The following is a 14,608-nucleotide window of genomic DNA, read 5'->3' as shown; positions in this document are numbered from 1 at the left end:
TCTGTCTGGTGAGCGCACGCACCCTATAGCGAAAACCTCTCAAAAAAAAAAAAAAAGTCTGTGGTATGTGAATTATATTGCTTTTTTTTTTTAAAAGAATTATTTTAACTTTATTTATTTTTTTTTTATTTTGACCAGACAGGGACAGAGCGAGAGCGAGAGGGAGAGGGAGAGGGAAAGTGAGAAAGTAAGCCATCAGGTCCAGGACTCGAACTGCAGTTGGCCACGTGGGAGTCCAGCACCCTTAACCATCATGCCACCTAACGGATCCTAGATTTGATTTTTTTAAAAAAAGTAGCAGGCTAGCAGGTGATGTACAGCTTAAGGCAGCTGGATCCCACGTGGACAACCCAACAGCTTGAAAATTAAGCCAGGGCATGCATATGTATGTGTGCCCAAACTCCCAGAGGATAACAGAGGAGAAGGGATTGTGGTGTCATCACCCCCCCTTAGGGGATATTTCTTACCTTCTCTCCCTCTATCTGTCTCTGGTGAGTGCACATCCATCCCCTATAGCCAAAAAGGAAAAAAATATTTAAATTACAATTTCTTTTTTAAAAAAATAATTATTTAACTTTATTTCTTATTATTTTTTAAAAAGAATGATCATATTTAGATTTATTTATTTATTTAAATTTGATCAGAGAGGAACAGAGAGAGAGAACCACATGCAAGCCACCAGGTCAGGGACTTGAACCACAGTTGGCCATGTGGGAGTCCAGCACCCTTAACCATCATGCCATCTGGTAGCCCCATTATTATTATTATTATTTTAAAGAATTAATTTTTTTAACTTTATTTTTTATCACTGTTATATTTTCCAGTTTGATCAGAGAAAGACAGACAGAGGGAGAGAGAGGGAAAGTGAGAAAGCAAGCCACCAGGTCCAAGACTTGAACTGTGGTCAGCCATGTGGGAGTCCAGCACCTTTAACCACCATGCCACTTGCCAGCCCCATTATTATTATTATTTATTGAATTTTACCAGAGAGAGACAGAGAAAAGGGGGAAAGTGAGAAAGCAAGCTACCATGTCTGGGACACAAACCGCAGTCAGCCATGTGGGAATCCAGCACGTTTCACCACCATGCCACCTGCTAGGCCCATTATTTATTTCTAAAAACAGCTGCCTTCTGATTTGGTAAATTCATTAGGAAATATATATCCCTTAGAAATTATATTTTTTAGTTTTTATTTTTTAAAGAGATTTTTGTTATAGCGTGTGTGCTCACCAGAGAGAGAGAGAGAGAGAGACAGAAAGACAAAGTCTCTGAGAAAGTGAGAAATCACTCCTCAGGGGCGATAGCCAAGTCGCAATTCCTTCTATTCCATTTTCCTCTCAGGATCTTGGGCACGTGCACTCACGTGCCCGACATGAGTTTCAAGCTGCTGGATCCAGGACTCATAGATAGACTACATGGGAGTCCAGTAACATAACCGTTATGCCATCTGCTGGTTCCATCACTTAGAAATTCTTAAGGTCTCAGGTCTCAGATTTCTGGATTTTGATTCTGTAAAACATGTATTTCAAACTCTAGGAGTGTTTATTAGTGCTTCAAATTTTTTCCTAGCTCTTCAAGAGGAATTAGCCAGTTGTATGAGTGTGCTCTCTCTTCTACCCAAATAAATAACTACTAGAGTTCCTAGCTCCTTTTTTTTTTTTGAGAGATTTTTGCTATTGGGCGTGTGTGCTCGCCAGACAGAGAGAGACAGAGAGACAGAAAGCGAGAAATCACCCCCCAGGGGGGATGGTCACGCTGCAATCCCTTCTCCATTCTCCTCTCGGGATCTTGGGCACGCACGCACATGTGCCCAGCGTGAGTTCTAAGCCACCGGGTCCAGGATGCAAACCGCGGTCAACTACATGGGAGTCCAGCGACATAGCCATTACGCTAACTGCTGGTTCCCTTTTTTTTTTTTGCTAGCTCCATTTTGAAATGAGAGTCTGTTTTGTCCAGTTGAACTCTGCAGTAAGATTTGATGTCTGTTTGGGTCAGCCTGTGGTCTGGTGGTAAGACAGCTGGATTCTACAAGGCTGACTACACAGTTCAAGTCCTAGACCTGGTAGTTTGGAAAACAGGTTCATGTGTGTGAGTGTGTGCCTAAAACTCCATAAGGAGAGATGGAGAAGGGATTGAGATTATGGTGTGACCATTCCCCATGGGGTAGGAGAGTGGGGTGGTGGTGCTTTTTGCTTTCCCTCTCTTTGGTAAATACACTCTGATAAATTTAAAAAAGTAAACAAAAAACAAAGGTTTGCTGTCTGTAGACTTCCATCGATATGATATTTTCTCTTTCTTCTTTTCCTGAAAATCTTTATAGTTCAAATTTAGAATTAAGATTGTTTTCTTTTATCTACAGAATTCTAGCAAATTGGTTAAAAGTCAAATTCATGGGAGATGACGGTTCAACAGATGACACATGCAGTGATGTTAATGGGATTCAGACACTCACACTTTTTAATGCACTTAGCAGCAAAGGGGACCAGACAGTTTCTGTCAGTGTATGTATAAAGGTGAGTGACAATCACTTTGTATATTTACTTCTGTGATTTTATCATTTTTGCTCACTCCCAGATATCACTGAAATCATATAAATGTTATTCTCTAAAGTGCTTTTGAAAGACCTTGAGAGTCTCAGAAACAGATGTCATGTCTGTCTCTCCTTGTATCCTGATGACACCCATGGATACCTGTTTGGTGTGAGGTACCAAGCTAGATTCCAGTAGAGCAATGAGCCTTGGCTGACATACTTTTCAGAGAAAAGTTGGTGTATTTAAAAAGTTAAATGAGAAATAGCTGCCCCTGCCTCCTTTCCCTTTCCTCAGGGCTTAATTTTCCATATTTCCAAATCATATTCTCATACTATTTCTTAATTTACCCATTTAGATGTTCTCTCCTGACTTCCCATTAAACTAAATGTGTTAGTTATCTATTGCTACATAACACATTCCCTCCAGTATAGCAGCTTTATAGGACAGATATTTGTTAGATCATGGTTTCTGGAGGTCAGGAATCCAGATGTAGCTTAGCTAGATTCTCTGGTTCACAAGGGAGAAATCAGAATGTTGGCTAGGTTTATGATTTTATCTGAAAGTTCAACTGATAGAGAATCCACTTCTAAGCTCACTTGTGGTGTGTTCAGGATTCAATTCTTTACAGGCTATGGCCAGAGACTTCCTCAGTTCCCTGCCATGTGGCTCTCCCCAAAAGGCAGCTAACAATGTGGCAGCTGGTTTTCATAAGACTGAGCAAGGAAGAGTGAGCCATGGTGGATGTGATAGTCCCTTTATTACCTACTCTTATTAGTGATATCCTATCACTTATGTTGGATTCTGTCTGTTAGAATTGAGTCACTAGGGTCATTCATCATTCAGGGTAGTGGATTTATAAGGACATTAACATAAGGAAGTGGGTTCATGGAGGACAGTCTTGGTGGCTGCATACCGTACTAGGTGAGGAGAGGCCTCTTACACCAGTTCCCACTAAGCCTTCCCTACTTTTACAGCATAGCTACATCATCACTTTGTCATGGGTGGTTGCTACCATACCCCAGCTATATCATCACTTTATATTACTTCAGTAAGTGGGGTCATATTTTGATGGCTCTGTGACTACTGTTTGTTTCAAAAACGGAAGTGACTACTTCTGTTTTTTTCTGCAGGAAATAATTGCCTTATTTTCTCACTTATGTAATTTTATATCTCTTTCATTTTTACCAGATAGACTATATATGTAACTTTTTTTCCAAATGTTCTGTCACTTTATCTGATCCATCCATATCCCCTATCTCCTGGAGCCCTCCCTTTGAGAAAGTACTGTTGTCTTGCTCCCTTCTAGGCTCATAGTTGTCCTAGGGTGTGGCTGCCATTGGGGCCACCATTCAGATAGCATGTGCCTTAGAGCCACTGTTGTAAGCATGGTTCCCTGCTTCTCTACCTGTTAGCTCTATGACCTTGGACAAGTTCCTTAGCCTATGTACTGGCACTTTCACTTATTATCCCTATTTTATTCAGAAAAGTTTGTCCAAGGGTGTACAGCTACTACCTATTGGCAGTGCTCATCAAACTCTGGAGGATGAAATGCGTTTGTACACAAAGTGTTTAGAACAGTGCCTGACAGACACCAAGTCCTTGTTCAGTGCTGCCATTAGCAGCAACAACAATATTTTTTCTTGGTTTAGTCCCTTGTTTGATGTCCTATTTGCCATTCCAAAGGAAGGATGCATGGGAAGGAAATTTTTTGAGTCCTTTCCTTTATAAAAACGCATTTATTTTATCCTTACATTTCCTCCATAGTTCAACTAGGTTTGTATTGGGGTGTCAGAAAAGTCATTACATATTTATTTTTGTGAAAATGTGTCATGACTTTTCTGACAATCCAACAGATTCATAGGTAGAAAATTATTTTCCTTCTAGTTTTGCTCCATTGTTACCTAGCTGACACTGTTGCTGCTGAGATGTCTGAGGCTATTTCTGTTTCTTGCTATGTGACCTCATTTTCTCTTTGGAATCCATTTCTCCTTGTCTGTGGCATTCTGAGAATTATTTTCTCACTTATGTAATTTTATATCTCTTTCATTTTTACCAGATAGACTATATATGTAACTTTTTTTCCAAATGTTCTGTCACTTTATCTGATCCATCCATATCCCCTATCTCCTGGAGCCCTCCCTTTGAGAAAGTACTGTTGTCTTGCTCCCTTCTAGGCTCATAGTTGTCCTAGGGTGTGGCTGCCATTGGGGCCACCATTCAGATAGCATGTGCCTTAGAGCCACTGTTGTAAGCATGGTTCCCTGCTTCTCTACCTGTTAGCTCTATGACCTTGGACAAGTTCCTTAGCCTATGTACTGGCACTTTCACTTATTATCCCTATTTTATTCAGAAAAGTTTGTCCAAGGGCGTAAAGCTACTACCTATTGGCAGTGCTCATCAAACTCTGGAGGATGAAATGCGTTTGTACACAAAGTGTTTAGAACAGTGCCTGACAGACACCAAGTCCTTGTTCAGTGCTGCCATTAGCAGCAACAACAATATTTTTTCTTGGTTTAGTCCCTTGTTTGATGTCCTATTTGCCATTCCAAAGGAAGGATGCATGGGAAGGGAATTTTTTGAGTCCTTTCCTTTATAAAAACGCATTTATTTTATCCTTACATTTCCTCCATAGTTCAACTAGGTTTTGTATTGGGGTGTCAGAAAAGTCATTACATATTTATTTTTGTGAAAATGTGTCATGACTTTTCTGACAATCCAACAGATTCATAGGTAGAAAATTATTTTCCTTCTAGTTTTGCTCCATTGTTACCTAGCTGACACTGTTGCTGCTGAGATGTCTGAGGCTATTTCTGTTTCTTGCTATGTGACCTCATTTTCTCTTTGGAATCCATTTCTCCTTGTCTGTGGCATTCTGAGAATTCACTTTGATATACCTAGTGCACAAATACTCATTGTGCTATGCTTAGCATGTCCTTTCAGAGTGGAAACTGTCTCATTTCTGGAATTTTTTTTATGATACCTAATTTCCTTTTTTCTGTTTTCTGTTGTACCTATCTATTATAGTCAGATTTGGACCTCATCAATTGATCCTCTGACCCTTGATTGCTTTCTATCCTTTTTTCTTTTATCTCTTTATACTTTGTTCTAGAAGTTTTAAAAATATTTTATTTTCCAAATGTCCTATTGGATTTTTTATTTAATATAGTTTCCTCCTCCTTATCCCTATTTTTACTATTTCTGGATGCATCATCTTATCTTTTTGAGGATATCAGGGATTTGGGGATTTGAGTGTTTTTATGTTCTATGCATTATCTATTCCTTCTGGGTTCTGTTTGCACTGCTATTCTATTTCTCCATGTTGGAGGCTCTCCTCAGATGCCTTAGTTAACACCATCTGTCCATACCTGAGTGAAGCCCTAAAAGACTGGTAAGAAGTTCTGTGTTTGGGATAGGGTAGAATGGAACTGAATGGCAAGCAAGCCTTTTTCTGGGGGACTCCAACATGTCTGGATCTATACATCTGTTCCTTGGGCTGCTCAGTTTCTCTGGAAAGGACTTGTCCCATCTCTTCTCCAGGGCAACTGTTGGTACTCTTAGAGTAGGGTGAAGAATGCTGAGTCAACATTCACTGTGCCTGATGGTGCCTAGGTATCTGGATCCTCTCAGGATTCCTGCCCAAGGAGACATATTGTGCCTCTCTGAAACTGGCCTGTGGGGCTTAGTGTCTGTGAGGCCTGGGTGTTTGGTGCTTTTGTAGGCTTAATCAGCCTGGCTCTTTATACATCCACATCTGTAGCCTTCAGGTGTGGCTTCCTCTTTGTCTAGCCCAGTGATTGGTCCATTCCTCATTGCTTTCTAGAAATGTATCTGAATCTCTTATCTGCTGCTGGCTTACTTTACACATGTTCTGTCATTTTGGGCTTCACTGTTTTACTGTGAAGATTATGGTAATATGATAAACACAACTCTAGCTGAAAGCTAAATTCTGTTCAGCTGGCTGTTTCTTGGACACATTGATGATCTCATGGAGGGAGGGCTGGACCTGCAGTGCCTCTGCAAGCCTGTCTGGAGTGCAGTAAACATTTGTTGTATGGTGTACTCTGGTGTACTTACTCTGAGCAGATCATTCACTACTGATGTTTTCCCTGACCTATTCATCCTGACAGTCTGGATGCTATTGCAGGTAGCCCATGGTGCCCTCAGTGATGGTGCCCTTGATGCTGTGGAGACACAAAAGGACCTCCTGGGAGCCAGTGGACTCATGCTGCTGCTTCTTCCCAAAGTGAAAAGTGAAGATGTGGTTGAGGAGGATGTGTACTGGCTGTCGGCCCTGCTGCAGCTTAAGCAGCTCCTGCAGGCCAAGCCCTTCCAGCCTGCACTTCCATTGGTGGTGCTCGTGCCTAGCCCAGGAGGGGATCCTGTCGAGAAGGAAGTGGAGGATGGTTTGTGAAGGAAGTCTTGTTTAAGAACTAGTGCTGGAGGCCGACAGATGGTGTGGTGGTTAAGGGTGCTGGACTCCCATGTGGCTGATTGTGGTTCGAGCCCTGGACCTGGTGGCTTGCTTCTCACTTTCCCTCCCTCTTGCTCTGTCCCTCTCTGGTCAAATAAAAAAATAAATAAAAATTAAATAATTATTTTTTAAAAAAAGAAAGAACTGGGACCAGCAGTTGGCATAATGGCTATGTGCTGGACTCCCATGCAGTCGACCACGGTTCGAGTATCAGACCCAGTGGCTTAAACTCACGCTGGGCATGTGTATGTGCATGCCCAAGATCCTGAGAGAAGAATGCAGGAGAAGGGATTGCAGCGTGGCCATCTCCCCTGGGGGTGATTTCTTGCTTTCTGTCTCTCTGTCCCTGTCTTTCTGGCAGATGCAAGCATTCTATAGCAAACCTCTCCAAAAAAAGAAAAAAAGAAAGAATGAACTAACGTTGAATAATAAATGGGTAGACCCCTGGGTCTGAGAAAGGGCTGGGAATCACTGGGACAATTCCCACAGTGAATGTTCACTACAGGAGTGAGTTAGATCAGCGTAGTGAAAAGCATTAGCGTGTGTATAAATTGACAGCAGAACACATGTGACCTCTGTCTGTTTCTCTTGAAGGTCTGATGCTACAGGATTTGGTTGCAGCTAAGCTGATTTCAGATTACATTGTTACTGAGATCCCTGATTCTATTAATGATTTACGAGGCACAACTAAGGTAAAGTATCATCTTTTTCTTTTTAAGGAATTACTCAATCTTATTTATTATTATTATTTTTTAAAAGAATTATTTTAGTTTTATTTACTCATTTATTTATTTTACTTTGATGAGAGACAGAGAGAGAGAAAGAAAGCAAGCCACCAGGTTTGGGACTCACTGTGGTCAGCCTTGTAGGAGTGCGCAGCACCTTAACCACCAGGCCCCCTGCTGGCCCCAGTATCATCATTTTTATAAATCAATCAATATACTTTGGTTTTTCCCCTTTTGCTACCTTGAATTTTAGTGTATATTAGTGTTTGCAATTTTAACTTTATATTTTATACAGAGAACTTCCTAAAAATATAGCAGAAATAAAAATAAAAAGATAAAATTTGCCTTTAGTCTTGCTATCTGCGGGTTAAGTTATGTAAAATTTAAAAAGCATTTTTGTTTTTATGAATTTAAAATATGACCATTCATATACAAGGAGTCTTCAAAAACTTAATGGAAAATGTGTATTATGAAAAACTGTGTATAGGTTTGAAACTTTTTGTACCAAAGCAAACTTATACTTCCCATTCCCCACAAAATTTATGAATTCTCACTCATAGCTGAAGATCATATATATAAAAATTATTTTTCTACGGTATATAATATCCTTGGAGTATATTAATAAATAATGTGATTGGGGCCAGTAGGTAGGAGTAGTGTTTAAGGCATCGGACTCCCACATCACCAACTGCAGCTCGAGTCCCGAACCTGGCTACTTGAAAATCACACTGGGTGCATGTGCATGCATGCCCAAAAATTTTAGGAGGAGAATAGAGAAGAGGGGATTGTGGTGTGGCCCTCTTCCCTGGGAAGTGATTTCTTACTATCTGTCTCTGTCTCTCTCTGGTGAGTGCACAGCACATACTCTGTGGTGAAAACTTTAAAAAAGAAAGAAAGAATATGATCTGAGATTATCTTTAAAAAAATAAAAAAAGGATGTCTGGAGCTGGCATGTGGTGTGGTGGTTAAGATGTTGGACTCTCACATGGCCTTGAAAATCATTGGTATATGTGTGTACATGCATTCCCAGAATCCCAGGAGGAGAATGGAGAACAGAACGAGGCGTGGCCATCTCCCCAAGGAGTGGTTTTTTTTCTTTTTTTAAAAAATTATTATTTATTTATTTAATTCCACTTGTTATTTTTGATTTGACCACCAGAGAGAGAAAGAAAGGGAAAGCAAGAAAGTAAGCCACCAGGTTCAGGCCTTGAACCATGGCCGGCCATGTGGGAATCCAACGCCCTTACCCACCACACCACCCGCCGGCCCCAAGGAGTGGTTTCTTTTTTTTGGGAGAGGTTTTTTTGCTATAGGGCGCGTGCGCTCGCCAGACAGAAGAGAGAGACATAGAGACAGAAAGCAAGAAATCACCCCCCAGGGGGGATGGTCACGCCACAATCCCGTCTCCTCCATTCTCCTCTCGGGATCTTGGGCACACACGCACACGCACCTGGCGTGAGTTTTAAGCCACCGGGTCCAGGGACGCAAACTGCGGTCAACTATGTGGGAGTCCAGTGACATAGCCATTATGCTAACTGCTGGTTCCCCAAGGAGTGGTTTCTTACTTTCCCTCTCTCTGTCTCTCTCCAGTTAGCACAAGTGCCCTATGATAAACACCTTTTTTTTTTTTAAAAAAAAAAAAAAAGGGGGACATCTGTGGTGGCAGTTACATTTAGAAAAGGAGATGCCAGGAATGAATTAAAATAAAAGTAACTATGTAAGAAAGATAACTATGAGTATTAAGACATTCTGGCACAAAGTGAAGCAGTTAGTCCTTCTAAGAACAAGATGTGGCTTCCATTCTGTGCACGGTGAACAAAGTGTACAGGACTCGTTTCCTGAGGACTGAGGTCCTTCCAGAGGGGCGAGCCTGTAGGCTGTACTCCTTGAGGCTGGATGAGACTCGAGAGGATCCCTCTTCGGTACCCCTGTTAGTATGTTTCTAGGACCCTAGAAGGCCAAATTCAACCACAGAGGAAGGTTCTCTTCTCTTCCTAGCACAGTTGAGATCATAGTGATCTAGTGGAATCTGCTGGGGGCAGCTATTTTGACCCTGGGAAGAGCATCAAGCCTCCTCAAAAAGCAGCTTTTGGAAAATAGCATGAATTGTTTAACCAGGTCTCTCCTGACTGTCTTTGCTTTTTAGGTTTCACAGGCAGTGCGGTGGCTGGTCTCTCGCTGTCCCCACACTCTTGACCTTTGCTGCCAGACCCTTATTCAGTACATTGAAGATGGGGTTAGCCGTGAATTCAGTGGCCGGTTTTTCCATGACAGAAGAGAGAGGCGTCTGGGTGGCTTGACCTCACAAGAACCAGGTGCCATCATTGAACTGTTCAACAGTGTGCTGCAGTTCCTGGCCTCTGTGGTGTCCTCTGAGCAGCTGTGTGACCTGTCCTGGCCTGTCACTGAGTTTGCTGAGGCAGGGGGCAGCCAGGTGCTTCCTCACCTACACTGGAATGCCCCAGAGCATCTGGCCTGGCTGAAGCAGGCTGTGCTTGGGTTCCAGCTTCCACAGATGGACCTTCCACCCCCAGGGGGTACGTGCTCATTCTGAGGTAGGGTAGAGGGTGGCTGTAGCTAAGCAATCTGTTTCCTTCTCACAGTAATGTTAGTCTAGCAGGTGTCAGGCACTAATGTGAGGTTAGCATATCGATATCTCCTGAGCATTTGCTTGCCTCTGGGTTGTGCCTCCTTCACCTGCCCTTGAGTTCAGGAGCCAAAAAGAGCTGGGGTATTGTGGAGAAGGGCTGTTGACCTTTTCTCACCAGGAAAGCAGTCCATGGGTATCTACTAAGTCCCTGGAGGAAGGTGAAGAGTGGTGCTGGGAGGAGCACCAACCCTGAAGCCTGTTCTGCATGTCTCACAGATACCCTGTTATCAGAACAGACAGGCTAGGGCAAAGAACATGGGACTATGTGGCCCTGTATTAGAACCACCATCTCTTATTTAATGCCAGTGTTCCTTCTTTGTCAAAGCATACTGTGTTTTGTGGTTCTGGCTGTGCCCATTGTGCCTGAGTGAGACCTTTTTGCTGTTTAGGTCTCCTGAGCTAACTCAAAGCCAGTGTGGTGTGGGTCATTCCTTCCCATGTAAATATTGTTAGGAGGGAATAAATCTGTTGGCTGCTTAGCTGTAAGAGCTCATGGCCTTAGCAAGGAAATTCTCCTTTGGACTTGGGTACCCTTCTGTATTGTTGTAGGTAGTCTTTAGTAGGTCTAATTGATTCCCATTATTAAAGAAATTTGAAAAGTGAAGCACTCAGTGTAAGCCCTCTTTACCCTCAGTAGGTTGGGGCTCCCAAAGGGAATCCAAGACCTCTATTCCAGACTCAAATGGATACTTGTCAAAGTATAGATTCTCAGGCATGACCAAAGAAAGCATTGATTCCTAGACCTGTGCAGTCAGAGCTCCTGGGTGAACCTTTATTGTGAACACTGTCCAGGGTGACAGTTCACATCTCTCACCTGGACCCTGGAAATGAGCTGATCTTTCCCTTAACAGCTCTGGTTCTGCTGTGGTCATATTTAAAGGCAGACTTTCCAACCACACAGTTGCCTTTTCCTAACAAAATAGAGCATTAAGAATATTTTCATGTAAATTTTCATCTGTATTTTGGCCAGACCTATAACTAAGGAGGCACTTTCTCTCCAGCCCCCTGGCTCCCTGTGTGCTCCATGGTCGTCCAGTATGCCTCTCAGATCCCTAGCTCACGGCAGACACAACCTGTCCTCCAGTCCCAAGTGGAGAATCTGCTCCGCAGGACATTCCGCAGGTGGAAGAGCAAGAGCCCCTCCCCTGACCAGGGGGTAGGACCTGCAGTTACTGAGATCCCATGGGATGATATCATTGCCTTGTGTATCAACCATAAGCTAAGGGACTGGACACCGCCCAGGCTTCCTGTCACAACAGGTAGGTGGTTAGAACTCAACACTGTGAGGCCAGCTCCTTAGGAGATTTTCCTGGTCTCATTTTAATAAAGATGTATACTTAATGTTGCTTCTTTCCCCTTTGGTCCCCACCCTTCCTTTCCCTAGGACTTTCTTCTTCAAATCAATAACCTCCACGTGACTTATACACATTGGGAAGAGTTAAGAATGTTCCCGGGGGGTCTGGACTCACCTCATCAAAATAGGCCCTCTAGGCTTACTTTTAGGTCAGAGAGGATTGTATGGCTCTGAGTAGTCATTATTGAGCCTGACAAAATCTAAACTTAAGTCATTCTGGACCTTGAACATGAACATTTGGAGCATATTTGACTCATGTATGAAAGTCATGTAATTGTATGACTTTTAATTAATCAGAAGGGCTTATCCTTAAATTAGTGAATTTAAGCAAATGTCAAGTGGTCACCTGTTACTCTTTTGCTGCTGTTCTTATCTGTTTGTTTTATTTTTTCAGAGGCACTGAGTGAAGATGGTCAAGTATGTGTATATTTTTTTAAAAACGATTTGTCAAAATATGATATTCCTTTATCGTGGGAACAAGCCAGATTGCAGACACAGAAGGAACTACAGCTGAGTCAGGGACGGTGAGATCCATGTTTATTGTGTTCTGTCACTGTGCTAAACCTTACCATTTTCTTCCAAAGTACACCTATATATTGAATCTACAGTGGGTGGATTCTGACAGGCTCTCATGGAACAGGTCATCCTATATAGGAGATACTGTTTCAGAGCAGAGATAGTTACACATATCTTACTTCATTTATCAGAATAACCTGACCTGAAATCACCTGACTAGGATTTCAATAAAAACAAAATCTGGTATCTCATCTTACTTATAAACTTAGATAAAAACAAACAAACAAACAAAAAAAACAAGTAAAATGCTAGCTTATACAGTTCTGCAGCTCCTAAAAATACTCAAAAATAGGCTTTCTCCTAGGATAAACCACGTCAATATAAAAATCTATTAGTATAGTTTGTGCCATGGTAGAAGAATAAATTATCATTTCAGTTGGTGTTATAGTGCATTTCTTGGGCTGGCCTGATGGCCTAGTAGTTAAGGGAGCTGGATTCCACATGGCCAACCACGTATTTCAAATCCTGGCCCCAGTGGCTTGACAGATGTGTGGGGTAACGTGTATGCATGCCCCAAACCCCAAAGGATAAAGAAATGGAGGAGAAAGGATTGCAGCATGATTATGCCCCAGAAGGGATGCTTTCTCCTCTACTTCTTTATTGATCTCTCCCTAGTGAGCTCATGTGCCCTCTGGCAAATTAAAAATAAAGAAATATATTTCTTAAAATTTATACCCATTTCTGGTAAGATTTATTAAACTTGGTTAAAAAAATTCCTAATTCCTAACTTGATATTGCTCCTTACTATAAAGTTGCCAAAGGAAAAAAAAAAGTCATGCTTCTTGGAAAATATTAGAAGCACTAAAGTCAGAACCAGGCTGTGCCACCCCTGTTGCCACTACTGTTCACTGGTGTTCCACAAATCCTGCCTAATACGGGGGCATGGGATAGAAGGACAGAAATAGTATAAGAAAGGGGGAATTGCCATTTCTAGACAATGCAGTTGTCAGTGTAAGATAATCAACAGCCTTTAGAACTACTGAGTTCAGCAAGGTAATCTGATAGGTGTATGTTCAACATATAATAAATTTCCATTTATAACAGCAAAAAACTCGTAACATATGGGCATAAACTGACAGGGAATATGTTAAGGCCCTGTCAGGGGAGCACTCAGTGCTCGGAATCTATAGTGGAAACCCAATTTAATGAACAAGCCTGAGTAATGTGGTACAGCCTAGCTTTGTTGACAAAAGGACACAATGGCATAAACATGTCACTTCCTCAAGTTATAAAGTCCGTAACATATGGGCATAAACTGACAGGGAATAAGGGAATATGTTAAGGCCCTGTCAGGGGAGCTCTCAGTGCTCGGAATCTATAGTGGAAACCCAATTTAATGAACAAGCCTGAGTAATGTGGTACAGCCTAGCTTTGTTGACAAAAGGACACAATGGCATAAACATGTCACTTCCTCAAGTTATAAAGTCAGAACATTTTTTCTTTTAAATTTTTTAAAAATAATTATTTAACTTTCTTTCTTTCTTTTAATTTGAGCAGAGAGGGACAGAGTGTTGGGGAGAGAGAGAGAAAGGGAAAGTGAGAAAGCAAGCCACCAGGTCCAGGACTTAAACCATGGTCGGCCGTGTGGGAGTTCAGTGCCCTTAACCACCATGCCACCTGCTGGCTTCCAAGTCTAAGCATTTCTAATGAGAAACCAGAGGGATATTTTTCCTCTGGTATTGACGATTTTTAATTTTTATTGTTTTTTTAAAAATTTTTGCCAGAGGGCATGTGTGCTTGCTGGAGAGAGGGAGGGAAAGAAAGGGAGGGAAAGTAAGAAAGCATCCCCCATGGAAAATGTTCACACCCCAATCCCTTCTCCATTTCTACCTCCTTTGAGGATTCTGGGTATGCATGCATACATGTCTGGCATGTTTCATAGCAAGGTCTGGGACATGAATTGGGCAGGCAGTAGGCTTTGTGGGATCTAGCCATCTTAACCACCATGCCATGGACTTGACAACTTATTGTTTTTTAAAAAGAATTATGTTATTTAACTTTATTTATTATTATTTTCCAGTTTGATAAGACAGAGAGAAAGATGGAAAATGAGAAAGCAAGCTACCAGGTCTAGAACTCAAATAGTGGTCAGCCATGTGGGAGTCCAGTCCAACATAGCATCTGCCAGCCCCTTGACACCATATTTCTAAACTTCTTCAGAATGAGAAAATGTGTACAGTTGCTAAAATTTTGAATAACAAGAAAATTCTGCTGACCTGGTATCAAAACATATAGTAAACTTATAGTAATAAACTTACAGGGTGATGCAGGAATTGATAAGTGGGTCAAAACAGACAGTCC

At 41.8% G+C, this 14,608-nt stretch overlaps 1 protein-coding gene across 1 annotated transcript in view; it reads left to right on the top strand.

Moving 5' to 3' along the window:
• Positions 1 to 14,608, top strand: part of MCM3AP (minichromosome maintenance complex component 3 associated protein) — a gene marked incomplete in the record, with an annotated part of 67,198 nt that overhangs the window by 47,470 nt on the left and 5,120 nt on the right. The window contains 6 exon segments of the mRNA XM_014581962.2: positions 2,360 to 2,513; positions 6,676 to 6,934; positions 7,597 to 7,694; positions 9,874 to 10,264; positions 11,379 to 11,636; positions 12,126 to 12,255. Of these exon segments, the coding sequence (XP_014437448.1) occupies positions 2,360 to 2,513; positions 6,676 to 6,934; positions 7,597 to 7,694; positions 9,874 to 10,264; positions 11,379 to 11,636; positions 12,126 to 12,255 (1,290 nt within the window).

This window comes from Tupaia chinensis, unplaced genomic scaffold (assembly GCF_000334495.1).
Source record: "Tupaia chinensis unplaced genomic scaffold, TupChi_1.0 Scaffold141399_1, whole genome shotgun sequence".
Lineage (NCBI taxonomy): Eukaryota > Metazoa > Chordata > Mammalia > Scandentia > Tupaiidae > Tupaia > Tupaia belangeri.
Note: the sequence above shows the minus strand (reverse complement) of the source record. Positions and strands in the feature narration are given on the sequence as shown.